Source organism: Podarcis pityusensis (assembly GCF_964106645.2).
Source record: "Podarcis pityusensis genome assembly, chromosome: 10".
Lineage (NCBI taxonomy): Eukaryota > Metazoa > Chordata > Lepidosauria > Squamata > Lacertidae > Podarcis > Podarcis pityusensis.
In genome coordinates, this window is record NC_138035.1 from 66,669,723 (window position 1) to 66,690,775 (window position 21,053).

The window sequence follows — 21,053 nt, forward strand, 5'->3', positions numbered from 1 at the left end:
TGGGTGGTTTTAAATTGTATTCCTTACAACTTGCCTACCCACCTTGGGTAGACCAAAAACTCAAAACATAAAATGAAATTACCAGCTGCCCTCTAACACTTCAGGTCTGGACATTGCTGTGTACTGTATGCTAGCATTTTCTGTCCTGTATGGTTGTTTATATGGCCAGCTTAATGATTTTATGCTTTAATTTTATTTGTAAGCCATAGTGAGAGGATGGTCCTAGAAGCATTTAAAAGAAATTATTCTCAGAAGGGATTACATCCATCTATGGGACGTGGGAGGCGCTGTGGTCTAAACCACTGTGCCTCTTGGGCTTGCCGATCGGAAGGTCAGCAGTTTGAATCCCTGCGATGGGGTGAGCTCCCATTGCTCTGCCCCAGCTCCTGCCAACCTAGCAGTTCGAAAGCACACCAGCGCAAGTAGATAAATAGGTACTGTTGCAGCGGGAAAGTAAACGGCGTTTCCGTGCGCTCTGGTTTCCCTCACGTTGCACCAGAAGAGGTTTAGTCATGCTGGCCACATGACCCGGAAAGCTGTCTATGGACAAACGCAGGCTCCCTCAGCCTGAAAGTGAGATGAGCGCTGCACCCCCATAGTCGCCTTTGACTGGATGTAACCATCCAGGGGTCCTTTACCTTACATCCATCTCCAAGCAAGTCTGGCACCATGCAAGTATTTTTTTGAAGCATGCCCAATTAATGACTCATAATGGAAACTTGGTTCCTGGTCAAGATAGATGTGAGCTTCTAAGGCCACAGAGAGCGGCAAGAAATCTGAAAAGTCTTACCCATTGAAAGGCCGATGATCCTGTACGGAATACAGCAGGATGCTATAAACGCCGCCCACAGAGCAATGTACAGCTTTTGCGTAACTTCAGGCTGCACCCACATAAACAAGCTGTGAAAGGGAAAAGGAACAGAGAAATAAGTGAGACATTGCGGCACTTTGTTCTCTCCCCCCGTTCAAATATGCTGAAAATAAATACATTTAAAACTCACTTTTTGATTTTTTCCAGTATGTCTGACATTTTGCCAAACAAATTCTGCAATCGAAAGAGGAAGGGAATGTCAGCTCAGAATATACTGCAGTGCAACTTAAGCTAAAGTTCTATTCTGGGTAGAAAGCCACTGTTTTAAATTAAAAAAAATAAAAATCAGTTCCATCTCATTGCAAAGGTGGAAGAAAATCTTTATTCCAGTCACAAGTACGACACTCATAAAATCTTCACATTCCAGAAATTGCTGCTTGCTTCCCCTCCCCACCCCTCACCCTTGTATTTTAGGAATCATAAACTACAGATTGCCCAATGGGCAGAATTGCGAATCCTGTGTAAAAAGATTGCTGTTTTGAGAACGTAGAAAACATCCCTTGAACACTGGAAATGACTGCAGGGAAAATGACCGCATTTACACTAACGTTGAACTCCCCCCCCCCCCTTTTATTTAGTGGTTGTTGGTTTTTGTGTCTGGTTTTTTTTTTTTTTACAAAGTTTGCACATTTACCAAAATATCAATCATACATTTGGCATCAACTTCCTCCCCAACCCCACCTTCCATGGTTCATTTTAGTTACCCATTTCTGCTGCATATTCCAGTTAAACCCTATTATTTTCATTTTATATCAGTTTTCTTTCTGCTGCTGAATTTACTCTAACCCTGCTAACGTCTTTAATTTGTTTACAATAATTGTTCAAGTATCCTACAAACCTTTTCCAATCTTCCTTTAAAAAAAAAACCGCCCTGAGATCTTACCCACAAATCCTTTCAATGGGAGGCGCCAAGGATTATATTACCTGTGCTTTTTGTGCCACGTCCAGAACAAGCTGGAATTTTTCTGACACTGTTAGATCTTCCTTTGGAGGTTCCTGAAAGAAGACCAGAAACGAGGCAACAAGATTTTTTTACATGCCCTTCACCTTTTAAGCAAAAATCAGCTTAGGGCAGCAGATTCATGGCAACACAATGACTATGATATGCCTGTACTTGGGGCTCGCATGACTGAATTTTCCACCATGCAAGCATTCTCTCCCCATAAAGAACCAGATGTCCAGTTTTCTATGGAAATATATCTATTTTTTTAATGGAAGTGCACTCCATTACATGGACCACAAGCCTGTAGTCTATACTCGGGACTGGGAATCTGTGGCCCTTCAAATGTGATTGGACTACAACTTTCATGAACCCCAGTTGGCATGGCCAATGACCAGGGATGATGAGAGCAGCACGAGCTCTTGGCTGAGGGCAGCAAAGTTTGCTTGGAGAACTGCCTCAGGGGAATTAACCTCCCCAGTTATAGACTTTCAGAATAAAACAGCTCTGGAAAACTATTTACAGTCATACCTCAGGTTACAGACACTTCAGGTTGCGTTTTTCCGGGTTGCGGACTGCCGAAACCCGGAAGTACCGGAACGGGTTACTTCCGGGTTATGGCGGTCACGCATGCGCAGAAGCACTAAATCGTGCTTTGCGCATGCACAGAAGCGCCGAATCGCAACCCGCGCGTGCGCAGATGCGCCGCTGCAGGTTGCGAACGTGCATTCCGCACGGATCACGTTCGCACCCCGAGCGTCCACTGTAAAAGCCATTTTCTCATGACTCGATGCCTTCAATGGTGTGTTGCTAAGTGCAATATTTGAGTTTTCAATGAAAAGCATAAAAGGAAGTTTGTGGCGCAACGTCCCTGAATACTAATCATAAAAAGCTGGTAGAGTCAATTATTACAATGAGCAAAATAGATAAAACGTATCTAGAATTATTTGGACTTACAATGGGCTCAGAAACTTCAGGCACAATACTCCACTGTATTCTCCACCCTCTAAAAATAAAAATAAAAATACTTTAATTAAACAGACTAGCTTTTCCATAAGGCTTGGTTAACAGAGTAAAAGTAATGCTTAAAAAAAGCAACTCGTGTGGGTAGCAGACAACATCTTTTCAGATCTATTTTAATTATTTCCCCCAAATGCAACCACCCAGTTTGTGTCATGCAGCCTCACAGAATCATATGGTCTTGAATATTCAAAAGACTGCCATAGATTACAAGTATGTAAATAATGCTTATGTTTGTTCTTAACCAACCAAACACCCTATCAACTACACAAAGCCATAATTAACATTAAAAAGAACAACCCACACTCATCAATCCTTTGACAATCGGCAGTAATTATGGCATTGCAAGAAGGTTCCTACACAAATAATATCCATTCTGTGTAGATTACTGCATTTGGCTTTTTAATTAGGGATTAGCATTCTGCTGGTTGTTAACAAAAAAAAATATGATACTTGGCATTTTAGCCTTCTTGCATGCAAATAAAACTAGCCCACTTCACAGGAGGGGGGTTTCATCAGTACAAAGTTCATCAGGAGCACAATGCTGGGTCCTGAACGTCCACATGGAACTGGAAACCCTGGAAGAGGTTCCTTTCTGCAGACATCCCCCTTCTCCAGAAGTGGAGAAGGCATGCAAAAATGGAGGTGGAGACAGCAGCCATGGGGCTCCCTAAGCACAACAAACTTGTGAAGAGGGCTTCAGGGACTCAGTGAACAGGATGAAATGCGCTTGCTGGAGCTGAAGCAATTTCAGTTCCAGCACAAGTTTATTAGACCTGCGTTGATGTAAGAATCTGATGGCACACAGGCAGAAACTGTCCATGTTCAGTTACCATGGGTAACAGAACTTTGAAATGAGTAGATTTGCATCGTCACTTTTCCTGCTTTAAGAATAATGTTCTGGGTGGGGTTATTGACTTGTCTCCAAAATCAACGTTCTGTAGAGTTCCCTTCCCTCTGCTACAACCTGTAGAGGAGCTGCAGTTGTGGAAAATTGCAAGCCTGGCAGATGATATAGAACCACAGAATCATTCGAGTTGGAAGGGACCACGAGGAGCACCTAATCCAGCGTTTCCCAAACTTGGGTCTCCAGCTGTTTTTGGACTACACAACTCCCATCATCAGAAGGACCAGTGGTCAGGGATGATGGGAATCGTAGTCCCGAAACAAGTGACAAACTGAAACTTCAATACAGAAGAAAGATGAGCGGTTACCTGGCTATGAGGTAATTTAGGGATAACCTCAAAATTGCTAAAAATAAGAACATAGGGATGGCCCAGCCATGCCATACAGCATTCATGTAGATCTAGAGTCAGAAGAAGAAATAGAGAATTACAAAGGACATAATAAGGATGCTTTCATGCAATACCCATGCTGAAAACAATCTCCCAGGACATCTGTATTGGTCTGAGATGAATCTGACTCTCTTACATTGCAATTCTATGCATGTTTACCTGGAAATGAGTCCAGCTATGTTCAATGGGGTTTACTCCCAGGTAAACATGTATAGGAGAGATGAAGAAGAGTTTGAAGAAGAAGAGTTTGGATTTGATATCCCGCCTTTCACTCCCTTTAAGGAGTCTCAAAGCGGCTAACATTCTCCTTTCCCTTCCTCCCCCACAACAAACACTCTGTGAGGTGAGTGGGGCTGAGAGACTTCAGAAGAGTGTGACTGGCCCAAGGTCACCCAGCAGCTGCATGTGGAGGAGCGGAGACGCGAACCCGGTTCCCCAGATTACGAGACTACCGCTCTTAACCACTACACCACACTGGACGGGGAACTTGTAGTGCAGTAGAATCTGCAGAGCCCTAATTCCATTCATCCCTGGTTGGGGTTCAGCTGGAGTCTGAAAGGCTACAGGTTTCCATCAAATCAATCTATACTTTTGAACTGGCATCAGTTCTGAAATCATGCAGGCGGCCAAACATTTTCACTTGGAAGCCACCACCCCCCCAATGGGTATTATACTGACCCTACAAAGTGACATTCCGGCTTTTTCCCATTCTGTAATTAATGCCCCTTGAAGAAAATGCAGGTTTCTGACATTCTTTCAGCTTACACAGCAACAAGCTCTCCTCACAAGCGGGCCCAGAACGGCTGCTCATTATCATGAAATGCCATTCCCTGTGCAACAATTTATCATCTCAAAATCTCTATTGCTTCATTGAATTAATATTCTCAGTGTATTCTGAAGTCTGTGGTTACTTAAGGATTCTGCACAAAAATCATGCAATTCGGCTTTGCTTGAACAATGGAGTACAACTGAGAATTGCAGATTTAAACCCTTGAAATACTCTCCCAGATATGTTAGGTTTCTAGAAGCAGGATAGTATTTCTGTTTTGTTTTGAAGGGAAAGACACATTATTCTATCAAGAGGCACAACCTGGCAGGAGACCCAATAAGACCCTGCAAACTCTTAAAAACCATGCCAAACCATATTCTTAAACCCACATTTAAAGTATATTTGAAACAGGGTAAACCAGCCCAGGTGGTATTCTCCATAAAAGCTCTTTGTTAAAGTGGAAGACAATCTGCTCTCTCTATATTATCAGCCCCATCGTGTTCCTTTAACGGATGTTAAGAGATGTTGTTACAGTAATCTGGAAAACTAGACACTACGAATGAACCAGAACAGCAAACAGGTAAAATCAGTGTATCTTTTAAAAATGGGCAAGCATTGACAAACAGAGAAACTTTTGCAACTCTACACAACCGACACTCCAAGAGGCATATGCTTGGTGCACAACACACAACACTGTAATGCTGATTTGTGTATGTCATTCTGAGTGTTGTTGATTTCCAGGATTCATATTTATCAAGCCAGCTTAAACATTTAGAATTGGGTAGAGTTGCTTTTCCCCCTCCCCCAATAAACGGAGCGAAGTTCATGTCTGTAAGTTCACCTGAACGAGAAAGGACAACTTACAATAAAGGCAATAGCAGAAGTATAGATAGAATACCAGTCTGATAAGGCAGAAAGATTCTTCACAAAATTTGTGACGGGTTTGGCACCTCTCTCTAGACAGAAGAGAAAATAAACATACTCTAAGCAGACAGCAATGCTTCCAAAGACATAATACTTTGAATTGGAAAGGGGAGAGGAGACCACCCACATTGGGCCTAATAGTTGCCTGAACTTTTCAACATCCCTTTTCCTTGGGATTACAAGCAGAAGCGATGTGTGTCATTGACTTAGAATGTTTCCGCAGATAAGTGGTGTATCTTGTTATTAAACACACTCTCCCATAGTCCATATTTAGGCATGGCATCTCGCGGTTTCTAGGAATTCAGGAAGCTAAGAGCTGATAAACACACGCATCAGCATCACTCAAGTTATCGCTCTGTGAGCAGCTGCTGTATACGCAAACAGCCTCCCTGGGAAGGATCGCACTCAAGGTGAAATAAGGCCGTGTGGCGTTTTTTATCCGCTTCCTACATGCAAATCACACCTTCGTGTTCTCCAGAGATGAATCTGCCCGTATGAAGCTGCCTTCAGGTAAGGTAAAGGTAAAGGGACACCTGACCATTAGGTCCAGTCGTGACCGACTCTGGGGTTGCAGCGCTCATCTCGCTTTATTGGCCAAGGGAGCCGGCGTACGGCTTCTGGGTCATGTGGCCAGCATGACTAAGCCGCTTCTGGCGAACCAGAGCAGCGCACAGAAACGCTGTTTACCTTCCCGCCGGAGCGGTACCTATTTATCTACTTGCACTTTGACGTGCTTTCGAACTGCTAGGTTGGCAGGAGCAGGGACCGAGCAACAGGAGCTCACCCCGTCACAGGGATTCAAACCGCCGACCTTCAGATCGACAAGTCCTAGGCTCTGTGGTTTAACCCACAGCGCCACCCGCGTGCCTTCAGACTGCACCGTAATTTAGGAAAGGAATGGGACAGTAGCAAAATATCGTTTTGCAAGCGGTCAAAGGCAGCTCAAAATATGGGCAGGACTGCAGCCACACATCCTGGTCAGTCCAATTTCATCTCCATGCCTGTATTAAAAGGGGAGATTACAAACAAGGGCAAAGGCTGCATTCTGGCCATTCTTGTGGCGTGAGATGCCTCCGTGTGGGGCCTGCGGAATTTCAGATTAATCTTAAGCAACTCTAATTCTCATATACTAAAAAAAAAAAACACCACAAACATTTGACTTGCAGAACTGGTCCAGCTCCATTTGCCTGATAAGGAGCTTTATAAAACTAGACTGAAGCCAGCACAGAAATCAACTCAGCGTGATCATTTTGGAATCCAAAAATAAACTGATTCTGCACAATGAGTCTTAATGGCTTGGCAAACAGTAACAGAATTATTTAACGATGGAACACTTGATTAATTAAACTTTGTTCCATAGTTAAGACTCGTTGGGCAGAATAAATCAGAACAAGATCGCTGCTCCCTCTTCACCAGGCCCCTCAGCTCTTGTTGCATGACTAGGTTTGGTGCGCCTTCTTAACTCAGTTTCCCATGACAGCCACACCATGAAACTGTGGTTTAATAGCTCCTTACAAGCTAGGATAAACCATGGTTCACTGACCCAAAAGCATGACGTCTGAACTGTGCCTATGAGTCCAATTATCACTCTAGTTGTCAGATAAATATATTCAAGAGAGTTCAAGCTTCTATTTCTGTTCAACAGAGCACAACAATAAGCTACTATTGGGAAAACGTTAAGTTCTAGGGATTAGCTGGAGAGCTATTTTAAATTAGACAATTAATTAATCCTGTGAATAGATACACTGCAAAAAATGAATATTCACAGTTGTCACATCATGCTTTTTACATTTTAGATTTCTGTAACCTTGAATATTAATAATATACTTTATCTAATTCCATGTTATATGTGACACCGAGGTAACAAAATTATAGGGATTTTATTGCTACAAAATCTACTTAAATATTTCTCAACACTGTTTGTATTTTATATACAAATACCATATATCTACACATAAGAGCAACATTAGATACTTACTTAATCGTCTCATATTTTCTGTGAGCCTGGAAAATGAATAGTAGATCATATGATATGTTATCTTTGAAGGACAAACATATTTCTGTTACTACCCCATATTCCACACAGATTATTCAAAAATTGTGTGTGTTGTGTCAGAACTTTGGCATGTATATTTTTATCCAATTTCAATGCTGCCCTTCACCTGAAAATCACAGAGCAGTTCACAAAATACATTGAAAAAGAATGAAAGCAAAAAGCAAAAACCCTCCTCCCACAAACAGGTTAAAAAAGGACATAGAATGCTAATCAGTCAAAGGGCTGGTTAAAAAGAAATGTTTTGGCCTGGTGCCTAAAGACATGCAATGAATGTGCCAGGCGAGTCTCCCTGGGGAGAGAATTCCACAAGCAAGGAGCCACCACAGAAAAGGCTTGCAATAATAATAATAATAATAATAATAATAATAATAATAATAATTTATTATTTATACCCCGCCCATCTGGCTGAGTTTCCCCATCCGCTCTGGGCGGCTCCCAATCGAGTGTTAAAAACAATACAGCATATTACACCGAACCTGGTCCAACTTCACTGGCCACCAATTAGTTTCTGGGCCCAATGCAAAGTGCTGGTTTTAACCTATAAAACGGATCAGGACTGTAATACCTTAAGGACCAGCCTCTCCCCAAATGAACCAACTCAGACCCTGCAATCACCACCTGAGGTCCTTTTTCGTGCGCCTCTTTAACAAGAAGTCTGGAGGGCTGCAACCCACCCTGAAAACTATTGGTATAGGGCAGTATACACATTTAATAAATAGTAATAACACAAAGCCCCTTTATGGATCATTGCCTTGCCGTGGCGAAGGGGCTTGAAGAACTCAGAGAAGCTATGAACTATGCCGAGCAGGGCACCCAAGATGAACAGGTCATAGTGGAGAGTTTTGACCAAACATGATCCACCTGGAGGAGGAACCGGCAAGCCACTCCAGTATCCCTGCCAAGAAAACTCCATGGACAAAGACAACAGGCATATAAAAGTTATGACACTGGAAGATGAGCCCCTCAGGTCGGAAGGTGTCCAACATGCTACTGGGGAAGAGCGGAGGACAAGTACAAGTAGATCCAGAGCTGATGAAGCGGCTGGGCCAAAGCCGAAAGGACGCTCAGTTGCGGATATGCATGGAAGCAAAAGGAAAGTCCAATGCTGTAAAGAAAAATATTGCATAGGAACCTGGAATGTAAGAACCATGAACCTGGGTAAGTTGGATGTGGTCAAAAATGAGATGGCAAGAATAAATATTGACATCCTGGGCATCAGTGAACTAAAATGGACGGGAATGGGCGAATACAGTTCGGATGACTATCATATCTACTACTGTGGACAAGAAACCCGTAAAAGAAATGGAGTGGCCCTCATAGTCAACAAAAGAGTGGCGAAAGCTGTAATGGGATGCAATCTCAAAAATGATAGAATGATCTCGATACGAATCCAAGGCAGACCTTTTAACATCACAGTAATCCAAGTTTATGCACCAACTACTGGTGCTGAAGAAACTGAAATTGATCAATTCTATGAAGACTTACAAGACCTTATAGAAATGACACCAAAGAAGGATGTTCTTCTCATTATAGGGGATTGGAATGCTAAAGTAGGGAATCAAGAGATAAAAGGAACAACTGGCAAGTTTGGCCTTGGAGATCAAAACGAAGCAGGGCAAAGCTAATAGAGTTCTGTCAAGAGAACAAGCTGGTCATCACAAACACGCTTTTCCAACAACACAAGAGACGACTCTACACATGGACATCACCAGATGGGCAGCATCGAAATCAGATTGATTATATTCTCTGCAGCCAAAGATGGAGAAGCTCTATACAGTCAGCAAAAACAAGACCTGAAGCTGACTGTGGCTCAGATCATCAGCTTCTTATAGCAAAATTCAAGCTTAAACTTAAGAAAGTAGGAAAAACCACTGGGCTGGTAAGATACAATCTAAATCAAATCCCTTATGAATACACAGTGGAAGTGAGGAACAGGTTTAAGGATTTAGATTTGGTGGACAGAGTGCCTGAAGAACTATGGATGGAGGCTCGTAACATTATACAGCAGGCAGCAACGAAAACCATCCCAATGAAAAGGAAATGCAAGAAAGCAAAGTGGCTGTCCAATGAGGCCTTACAAATAGCGGGAGAGAGAAGGCAAGCAAAATGCGAGGGAGATAGTGAAAGATACAGGAAATTGAATGCAGATTTCCAAAAAATAGCAAAGAGAGACAAGAAGGCCTTCTTAAACGAGTAATGCAAAGAAATAGAGGAAAACAACAGAATGGGAAGAACCAGAGATCTGTTCAAGAAAATTGGGAGATATGAAAGGAACATTTCGTACAAAGATTACCATAATAAAGGACAAGCCACTTCTCCCAAGCCATTAAAGCAATCTAAGGACTTTTAAACTATGTGGCTTTTATTTTTTGTTTGCTTGTTATTATGATTTTTTGTGGCTTTTTTTTTTACTGTAAAGCACCCTGTGATCCTCAGGTGAAGGGCAGAATATAAATTTAATATTTTAAAAAAAATAAAAATAAAATGGCTAGAGCAATTTATACATGCTATAAAAATCATTGAAATAAGTCACCTAGGTAAGTTTCACAGCTATCCTACTGAGTGTTCCCCACTCCCACCCCAAAGTTGGATTTCCCGAGCTCTTAAAAACAGCAGAATATGGAAAACATGAGAGAGCAATACTTTCTTCTCAGTTTTGTGCAGAGGCCACATAAAGGTTGAGTGAACGAATCACGGCTACTCCACAGTTAATTCCCAGAGTGGAAGCAGCCTCTAACCCTTTAGCAATTGTCCCTACTAAAGTGCTTTTTTAGCAGACTGTATCATTCAAATAATTTTTTTTTTAAAAAACCCTGATATTCCTGTGTGACTTACCTTCTAGCACTAAGTGGTTCTTCTGTTTCAACTGTGTTTTCTTCGGGCTGAAACCTGAAGTCTTCAATATATTCCCCAAATTTGTCATAGACCCACTTTTGAACCCGTGAACACATCATGTTGCTGCGTTTATCTGGCGATAAAAAACCAACGTTTTAGTTCTAGGGGGGTCAGTTGAGTACAACATATGCAAGCTAAAGCGACTGTATTAACAGGTCTTCACCGTGGTACGATGCCCTAGAGCCAATGGGGTAGCCAATGGGGTGAACTCAAGGTATTGCTGGACTACAATTTCCATCAGTCCCAACTCCCATCAGCCCCAACCTGCTTGGATGGATAAAGGGAGTTGTAGTCCAATAAGATATGGGGGGGCCCCTACAGATTCCCCATCCCTGCTCTAGGGATTGAACTCTTCCATCGATGGAAGGTCTGGTTACATGATCTCTCATGATCAACTGGTCCCACCCATGGCTGAATGCATTCACACACACACACACACACACACACACACAGTCCAAAGAAGATTGGCAGATCAAGTTGACGGACTATGCCGAAATGGCAAAATTAACTGGGAAGCTCAGGAACCAAGAAGACGAGAAATTTAAAAAGAATGGGAAATGCTTATAATATACCGTATTTCTCCGTGTATAAGACGGTGCTCTTTGTTTAAAAAAATTAGGCAAAAAAGGGGTGTCGTCCTATACATGAATAGTGAATGCACAGGGCGGACGTGTGATTAATGGCAGCAGCAAGCAGGAGATTGGCAGCGGCAATTGGGTGGGTGATTGGTGGCTGCGGCAAGGCCTGCTGGCGATTGGCTGTGGCAATTGGGCAGACGAGGCAGGCGGGTGATTGGCGGCTGCGGCAAGTGGGCGGGTGGGCTGTTTGTGGTGGCAAGCGGGCAGACAATTGGCGGCTGTGGTGAGGTGTGTGATCGGCAGTGCCTGTCGCAAGCGATTGGCAGTAGAGTGCAGGAGAGTGAGCGATTGGCGGAAGTGACCTCCCCCATCCCCCCAAAAGCTAAACAACTTAATTTTGGGTTAAAAAAAATAGGGGTCATCTTATACACGGAAAAATATGGTATATACAGAATCACTGTAAACAGTTTAAAACATTAGCAGGATCCTAAATACACTTGTAATGTAATAGAAACTACAGATAATTTAGGATGATGGAAACTTTGGAGAAGTACTGTTATGCAGATGAAAGTAAGAGATCGCGTGGATGGGATGGGGGAAAGTCAGGCGATTCAGAGCAATCTCGATATGTGAATGTGTATGGCATTTTGATGTAAATTTATTCTCTTTTTTCTTTTCCTTTTCGTTTTGAAAACCAAATTTAAAAAATTATTTTTAAAAAACCTACAGTCTATTTATCTATCCACCTGAACCCTAGAGACTCATCAGTAGCAATAGCCTGGGGGCAGTTTTCAATGAGGAACCTGTCCCATAGCCTACAGCGGTAGCCAAATAGTTGGCCATATTGTGCCCTACCAGCCTCGGATCCTGGCATCTTGCCACAGTTTCAAGACTTTCTGTGATCCTAAAAATATGCCTCTAAACCTATCGATGAGTTAGGTTCCCCAGAGTGCAAAAGGGGCACAAATGCAGAGTACGATGCCATGGGGATTTCTCTAATACGGTTCCATTTACAGCACCAATGAAAAGAGGCCACAAGGCAGCGTATTATATGAAAGCACATTGGTAAACTGGGAGAGAGCATCTTGCTTTGCAGGCATGCCTAGCAGGGTCAATACAGATTTCAGGAGAAACCATGGTTTGTGATAGCTTTTAGAACTGAAACCCAAATGGTTTAGGGTGGTGTGTCTTTTCAGCACAGAGCTTCGTAATTTTCACTCCCATCTCCACGGCACAGCAGTTACCGAAGTCCGAGTTACGACTATGAAAACAACTTCTCAACTGTTACCATAAACTGCAGCTCGCAAAACGTTGTTCTGACTCATAAAACAGAGTTTGTCAATGTAAACATCATGAGAAACCATGATTTGATTTCCTTAACCATGGTTTGGTGTGATGTCTGAACTGAACACACACAACGAAGCAGTCAAAACAAACATGATTCCATGGTATGAAATATCTTGTTTTCGCTTTTATTTTAATGCATATCAAATTTAAGCTGTAAAATTGAAGCTGCAAAGAATGTTTTCACCTTCATCACACCAAAGCAAGCCACCTCTTAAAAGTTTCAGACGCAATCTATTTTTTCCTATACTTTCAAATTTGATTTTAGAGAGCACAGTAGGCAGGGAAACGAGTTTTGTTCCAAAAAGCAGTGGGAACATATTTCTTAAGGCTTGCATAACTAGTGTTTACAGAGAAAGCAAGTTCTAGAGAGAATAACACATTAAAAGATAGGAAAAACAAAAAAAGGGAGCAGCTGTAAAAAGAGAATCACAGGAAAGAGCACAAGATAGGAATTTAAACAGCTTTGCACTACAGCTAATTTAGAGGGGGGAACTTGAAGCAATAACTCATCCATCAATCCGCACAGCAGTACATAATAAATCTCAGGAATTTGTGATGTGGGAGGTACTCTGATGTACTTGTACTTTGCAAGGATAATGGATCTTCCCATTTTCCAAAGATCATTTGTGGAACCTATCGCCAGCCAACAAAGTAGTAGCATGGAACTCACAGAACAGTATCTGCAAACAGAGAGAATTACATTTTCTGCCATATCAGAGGTTGGGAACCTCTAGCCCACAGACCAACTCTGGCGCACTACAGGGTGAAGTTTTGGCCCACGAGGCCATTGCTCCCACATCACACCCGTCTGGTGATCAGCTGGTGTCACCGGGCAACATCAGCTGCACCGGGCGTGGCGGGTTTCAATCCTGCCTGGCGCAGAGTTGCCTGCAGGGAACATGCTGGCAAAGCAGAGTCCTCTCCCCACCAAGTGGGGTCAACTTTGGCAGGTAGACAGTCACCTGCCGTCACCATTTTGCAGGTGACTGACAAGGTGAGTGCTCCCGCCCACCTGTCAAAGTTGGCCTGTGGAGTGGGGAGACACAGAACTGGCTCACTGGGTGAAAAAAGTTACCCATTCCTGCACTAAAAATATCTTCTCGAAGGTTATACACATATACACTCTCTCTCTCTCTCTCTCTCTCTCTCTCTCTCTCTCTCTCCTCTGGCCAATCTCTCTAGGCCTTTCTCTCACACACGTTCCTCTGGCTCAGGTGAAAACCTGACCAAAATCCCTAAGCCAGGTGCCTAATGCATTTTGTTAGAAATTAGCTAGGTGCCAGGCGCGTTTCACGACTGGCACTTGTCCAATTGTGACCACATGGAGATCTCTGGATGCAAGTTTGGCGACTGGGGAAAGCAAAATGTCACTTGCAGAAGGATCTGAAATATTTTCCTTGAAGATTGAATTTGTCTCATTCTGGATTGTTTCAATTGATGTTTTAATGTGCTGTAAACCAGCGCGGGTGGCGCTGTGGTCTAAACCACTGAGCTTCTTGGTCTTGCTGATCGGAAGGTCGCGGTTCGAATCCCTGCGACGGGGTGAGCTCCCGTTGCTCGGTCCCTGCTCCTGCCAACCCAGCAGTTCGAAAGCACGCCAGTGCAAGTAGATAAATAGGTACTGCTCAGGCGGGAAGGTAAATGGTGTTTCCGTGCGCTGCTCTGGTTTCACCAGAAGCGGCTTAGTCATGCTGGCCACATGACCCGGAAAAACTGTTTGCGGACAAACGGCAGCTCTCTCGGCCAGTAAAGCGAGATGAGCGCTGCAACCCCAGAGTCGCTCGCAACTGGACTTAACTGTCAGGGGTCCCTTTACCTTTTTAAAACCATTTTGAGATTCTCCCACCAACCCCCCCTTTAAAATATAAAGCCATATATAAATGATGATGATGATATCCCATTGCAAACAACAACCCAGTGCCCAGACATTCCATCGTGGCGACCGGAACCTAGTTTTAAGGAGCCATTGGCAATTAGATTATATCTGAGTTTCCAACATTGTCCCTAGAGAGCTAGTAATGAGTCAAAAGGTACCTGTTCCGTTGGCTTGTGTCTGTGCTTTTGGGGGTTGCGGAGGTGGTGGTGATTCTTCTGTTCTGCAACAAGCCAAACAAACAAAAGCAGTAAGGTTAGCATAGCATCTCCAATTCACGAAAACAAAATGAGTATGTATTTCGTATGTATTTCGTATGCATTTCATATGTATTTCATATGTGTGTGGGTGTATCTTTATTGGCATGCTAGAAGAGGAAAGATGATGGTGATGATGATAAAAATAAATAAATAAATAAATAAATAAATAAATAAATAAATAACATGACTTAAAACATTGCATGACCCCAAATTAAGTATTGTGCATTGACTGCCTGAAATTTGAAGTCTCCTCTTATGAGTCTCAGTTGAATCAAGGGCCGATTCAAAACATTCAGATAAAAAATAAGAGATACAGCAGCAGCCCTGTCAGAATTTTACCAATCAGATTACAGGTTGTCTTATTTTGAAAACATAGCAGCTGTGGGGAATCTCAGAGATCGGTCATTTCCCATCTAAGTGCTAAGATCTGAGATAAAGGCTCTCTTGTCCCTGATCTTAGTGCTGTGGTGCTTAGCACTGAGATTTGAGATAAACCTCTGCCTGGTGTCACTTGCGGTATAAGAGCAGGCAGGCGCTTATCTTCAATCTTAGTGCGAAAAGCGCCACAGCACTAAGATTACAAAAGAGAAAAACGTGACCTGCTCTTTTGCAGTAAAAGGCAATAAGGTTCTTCCTTTGCATCTCAGCTTGAACTCAAAGAAGAATCTTCATTTGCAGCTGTGGCTTGAATAATAATAATAATAATAATAATAATAATAATAATAATAATATACCCCACCCATCTGGCTGGGTTTCCCCAACCACTCTGGGCGGCAAATACTCTGGGTAGAAATACAATAAAACACCAAACATTAAAAACTTCCCTAAACAGGGCTGCCTTCAGATGTCTTCTAAAAGTCAGATAGTTGTTTATTTCCTTGACATCTGATGGGAGGGCGTTCCACAGGGCGGGCACCACCACTGAGAAGGCCCTCTGCCTGGTTCCCTGTAACCTCAATTCTTGTGGTGAGGGAACAGCCAGAAGACCCTCAGAAGAGGACCTCAGTGTCCAAGCTGAACGACGAAGAGATGCTCCTTCAGGTATACTGGGCTGAGGACGACTAGAACATGTACCCTTCTAAGTATCCCTCATCAAAAAAATTAGACAGACAGATATGGAGCACACCATATAAAATAGCATGCAAGCATTTGAAAAGTATATCCGATATCCAAGGTAAGCGGGGGAAATTGCATTCCACGCTGTATTTCTCTCCCACCGATTTTCAGCACTGTAGACATGAGATAACAGCAGCTTTTTGGCAAGAATCAGACTGAATATTCACGTATTCTCCAAATTCTTAATGTTCTATGGTGAAAACTTTCACAAAGTCCCTGGTTTGGCTCCGCAGTGCTGAAACAAGATCCTGTCGCTCAAAAAAACCCATGAAGGGTGATTGTTATGTTCTGTGAAGGCAGATAGGTGCTCAGACCTGGATACCTGGGAAGCGCAACATCATGCTATGGGCAATCTCTATTGCTTCCCCAGCACCGCTGAAAGAAAATAAAGCATGGAAACAGAGAAGGCAGGGGCTGCAATAGGAGGGGGGAAAGTGGAGTTACAGTTGCAGTTCCCAGGTTAACAGGCAGCTGGGAAAAGGAGAAAAAGGCAGGCACACTGGGGCAAAGTGGTGGGGCTAAACCATGAAGAAAGTCTGAAAGAGGGGGAGGCAGTGGGTAGTTCTGCCTCCCACTCCCCAATTCTTCCTGGAGAGCCCAATTGTTAGCCTGAAGCCTTCATTATACACTTTTAGGCACCAGGCAAAAGCATTCCTCTTTAACCAGGCCTTTGGCTGATTAGACATCCAGTGCCCTTTTAGAATGTGTTGGGGAGGGGGTTATTGGGTTACTTTTGTTTTCATTATGCATTTTGTGTTTTTATATTGTGATTTTATGTTATAACTGCCCTGAGATCTGCGGGTACAGGGCAGTATAATAATAATAATAATAATAATAATAATAATAATAATAATAATAATATAACGTATTTTTTGCTCTATAAGACTCACTTTTTCCCTCCTAAAAGTAAGGGGAAATGTGTGTGCGTCTTATGGAGCGAATGCAGGCTGCGCAGCTATCCCAGATGCCAGAACAGCAAGAGGGATCACTGCTTTCACTGTGCAGCGATCCCTCTTGCTGTTCTGGCTTCTGGGATTCAGATTCCCCCCCCCCCCTTGTTTTCCTCCTCCAAAAACTAGGTGCGTCTTATAGAGTGAAAAATACGGTACTTTTATTGTCAATGTACAACCTGTATACAATGAAATTAACAGAGCTTCCCCCGCCAAACACTCAATCTCATTGCACTCTGTGTGCTTGTCGCACAACACACCAACCTCGAAAGTCAGTTGCACTATATTATTTTCCATTCAGCAGCCTAACAGCTCCCAGATAGAAACTGTTTTTTAGCCTGTTGGTACGACTGATTATACTTCTATATCTCCTGCCCGAGGGTAGAAGATTAAAGAGGTGCTGGCCAGGGTGTGAATCGTCCCTGAGAATTTTTCTTGCTCTCCTAAGGCAACGGTCCCTTGCGATGTCATCTAGTGGGCTCAGGGGACAGCCCATGATATCATGTGCTGTGTTCACCACCCTCTGTAAAGACTTTCTGTCCGTGGCTGTCAAGCCAACGTACCACACTGTGATACAACAGGAGAGGACACTTTCTATTGTGGACCGGTAGAAGGAGGTCATCAATCGTTGTTTCACATTGTTCTTTTGCAAGACCCTGAGAAAATGGAGTCTCTGTTGGGGCCTTCCTAACCACCTGAGTTATATTGTTTTTCCAAGTGAGGTCTTCACTAAGGTAAACTCCCAGGAATTTGAAGGAAGAGACTCTCTCCACACAACCCCCTCTGATATTCAACGGAACTAGTTCACCTCTCTTCTTCCGAAAGTCCAACACCATCTCCTTTGTCTTGCTAATATTTAGGTGCAAGTTATTCTCTAAGCACCATGTAGATACTTTTTGCACCTCCTCCCTGTACGCTGATTCATCTCCACCTGTAATTAGATCCATTATGGTAGTATCATCTGCAGACTTAATAATTACAGTGGATGGATCAGATGAAAAACAGGCATATGTATACAACGAGTACAGGTACACATATCCCTGTGGGGTGCCAGTGCTGAGCTTCAGGGAGGTAATGGTTTCAACTGGGACCTACTGCAGGAATACAGTGGTACTTCGGGTTACATACGCTGCAGGTTACACACTCCACTAACCCAGAAATAGTGCTTCAGGTTAAGAACTTTGCTTCAGGATAAGAACAGAAATTGGGCTCCGGCCGCATGGCAGCAGCAGGTGGCCCCATTAGCTAAAGTGGTGCTTCAGGTTAAGAACAGTTTCAGGTTAAGAACGGACCTCCGGAATGAATTAAGTACTTAACCTGAGGTACCACTGTATAAGAGCTGGTGCCAAGACGGCTTAAGGGCAACACTGAACCCAAGCAAATCTTCCATAACTCCCCTACTTGACCTGCATTTTAAAACCAGGAAGACTCCAACCCATGACGTCGCATCTGCTTAACGTCTTAATTTTCTTAATTGATAAAACGATGTTTCTATCAAGTGCGCTGGTAGCGCCAGCTCAAGCCCATTTGTATTTAGTCGCACGGCAATTAAGAGTGGCGTGAAACGTCGCTCAGAGCCGGCCGTGAGCGGCTAATGGCATGTAATTTCACGCAGCAGCAAAGTGCAGGTTTGCAGACTTCCATTCAACTCCAGCCCACAGAAACACCCGAGAAGCAGTGCCAAGGAATTAGCAAGCTTTCTTATTTTTACAGCTGGCGCCCCTGACGCACTAGCTGAAGAGGAAACTTGACCCAAGATGCACTTGTTATTTACACGGGCAGGCAGCCTTCAAAGAGCACCACAAACAAGGGTCCCAGGCAGGGGCTGAACGACAATCTGCTCTGTTAAGAATGTCCTTTCTAACCTCTCTACCTTTTCAAAACCCTAGACTAGCCTTTCCCATGCTGACCTCCTTCGGATGCCGCTGGACTCCGACTCCCATCAGACCCAGCCAGCATGGGTCTCTGGGTCAGAGATTATGGGATGTGCAGTCCCAACGACATCTGGGGAGCTAAGGAAGGCTGACCTAGATTCATCAGATGAAGTTAACAAAAATGCAGCTAGCAATGACATGCAAAATGAAGAATATCTACCGTAAGTGACAGCAAATTCTGCCAATAAGCTACTGGTGGGTTTACGTTCACTATTTCTGTACAGAAAAAGGAGCGGTCACCTTATATCCAAGTGTTTTATTATTATTATTATTATTATTATCAATTTCATTTCTATACCACTTTATCTTTTTAAGTTTGTGTATTTGAGGGCACTTACAGTTTCAAGCAGGGCTTTCTTTTCAACCAGAACTCGCCTGAACTCAGTGTCCGGCACCTCTCAGGTCGGCACCATAATAAATTAATAATCATAAATAAATAAGAATAAAAATGTGCACCCCACCACCATTGTAACTATCCAACCTCCCAAAATTTCAACACCTCCTGCGATGGTTTGAACCCTTTTTGTTTTAATGGTACAAATTCAACAAACACCCTCCATATCCCCTCAAAATCATTTCTCCCGCGTATTCCCCGTCTTATCTTAATGGCACGTGTCAATTTATCATTAATAGCTATATCCCACACCTCTTTATACCATTCTTCCATTTTATATTCTGCTTGCCCCTTCCACTTCCTAGCTATACTAATTCGTGCAGCTGTCAATAAATTTGTGAGCAAATCCTTCATAGCCTGCGAACTTTGCCATTGCCTTTATAACAGAACAAGGGAGTTCTGCCACCTCATTTTCTAGAAAAACAGCACTGGTTTCAAGGATATTTCAGCATTTAAATAGGTGCAGAAGTAAACTCTGACAGACATGAGAGAAACCACTCCCAAACGGTTTGTGCTAAACACATTTGTGTGCTATAGAGCGAGCTGATTTTGCCTGGATTTTGAAAGCAAAGTTGGGTCAAATGCTTGTCAGCTTTAGCATCTGCTAGGTTCTGCAAAAGGACCTTTAACCGGTAAAGTTTTAGAGCGGAAATAGCAGACTGCACTATGCTGAATTATGAAAAGCATGGTTTTTAGTTAGGGCTGGGCAATACATTCATATATCGTCGAAAACCGGTTTGAAGTCCATATCGTGATATCAGATTCATAATTTTTGAACTGGCAATATATCACGAATCATAGTGTGTGGGTATGTGTGCACTATGCAAAAATCACAATGTGGGGGAAACCGTGAAGCCAGCCAAAGCTTCTCCACAGCTCCATCCTTATTTCAGAAATTGTGATATATCAGTATATTGTGATGTTTAGTTGGCGATATATCACAGTGTTGAAAACCAGGTATCGAAACCGGCGGGACCATAAATTCACGGAAGACTGGAGTAAATTTACAGACTATTTGAAAAGTATTGGTGAAGATCAGACGATGTTTGTAGGTTTGCAATAAGTTTTGTGAGGAGTATTATTGGAAGTATTGCAAAAATGGAGAAGGGGAAGGATGATTTGTTAAGAGATGTAAAGGCAATATAAAGTTAAGAAATGCATAAGAAGTGGTTAAAACGGTGGATCATCAGAGGTGCTGATGGAAGTCTAAAAAGATTGTATAAGTGATAGGTTTTGTGGTACAATTTATAATTTATATGTTAAAATCAATAAAAAAAATTTAAAAAAAAAAGAAAGAAAGAAAGAAAGCAAACCAGGTATCACCCATCCTTAGGTCAGGGCCTTGTTAGCCAGTTTGAGAATCCAGCTTTGGTGAAAACATCAGAATTTTATGGGGTTTATTGGGGGGCGGGGGTTCAAAACTCTCTGCCAACCTTTTGGCAGACAACCTAAAAAGGAGTTCATGGGCCATAACTGATCTGCGGGCCCCCATATGAGAACCTATTCTCATATTTTTAGCCTTGCAGACTGCCTTGCGCTAGGTATTAGGTAAACAGCCCGCAAAAATAACTGGACTAGCATTTGTTTACAAATTAATAACTTGCCTAGGAAATATGGGGATTACACAAAAAAGACCTATTATCCCCCCCCCCCCAAAAAAGTACGCAAATTTAGTGCCTTATCTTCTCCTAATCTACATGCCCATGTAGGTTAGGAAGCTAATGGGATGTTAAAAATATCTCATTAAAGGACAAATTAATTCTCAGGATGAATTAATTCTCAACAGTAGCCGTTCTACGTGCAGCATCAGTGTTTAATGGCCTGCCAGGCT

General features: G+C 42.8%; 1 protein-coding gene across 7 annotated transcripts in view; it reads right to left on the reverse strand.

Annotated features, from left to right (window-relative positions):
• The window catches only part of GRAMD4 (GRAM domain containing 4), a 106,655-nt gene that overhangs the window by 16,216 nt on the left and 69,386 nt on the right, over nt 1-21,053 (reverse strand). For all 7 annotated transcript variants that reach the window (XM_081023666.1, XM_081023662.1, XM_081023663.1 and 4 more), the window contains 9 exons: nt 14,730-14,791; nt 10,711-10,843; nt 7,798-7,823; nt 5,760-5,851; nt 4,046-4,137; nt 2,769-2,817; nt 1,796-1,867; nt 1,002-1,045; nt 791-900 (listed from right to left, as the gene is read on the reverse strand). In XM_081023666.1, coding sequence (XP_080879792.1) covers nt 791-900; nt 1,002-1,045; nt 1,796-1,867; nt 2,769-2,817; nt 4,046-4,137; nt 5,760-5,851; nt 7,798-7,823; nt 10,711-10,843; nt 14,730-14,791 — 680 coding nt within the window. The remainder of the gene's footprint in view (nt 1-790; nt 901-1,001; nt 1,046-1,795; nt 1,868-2,768; nt 2,818-4,045; nt 4,138-5,759; nt 5,852-7,797; nt 7,824-10,710; nt 10,844-14,729; nt 14,792-21,053) is intronic.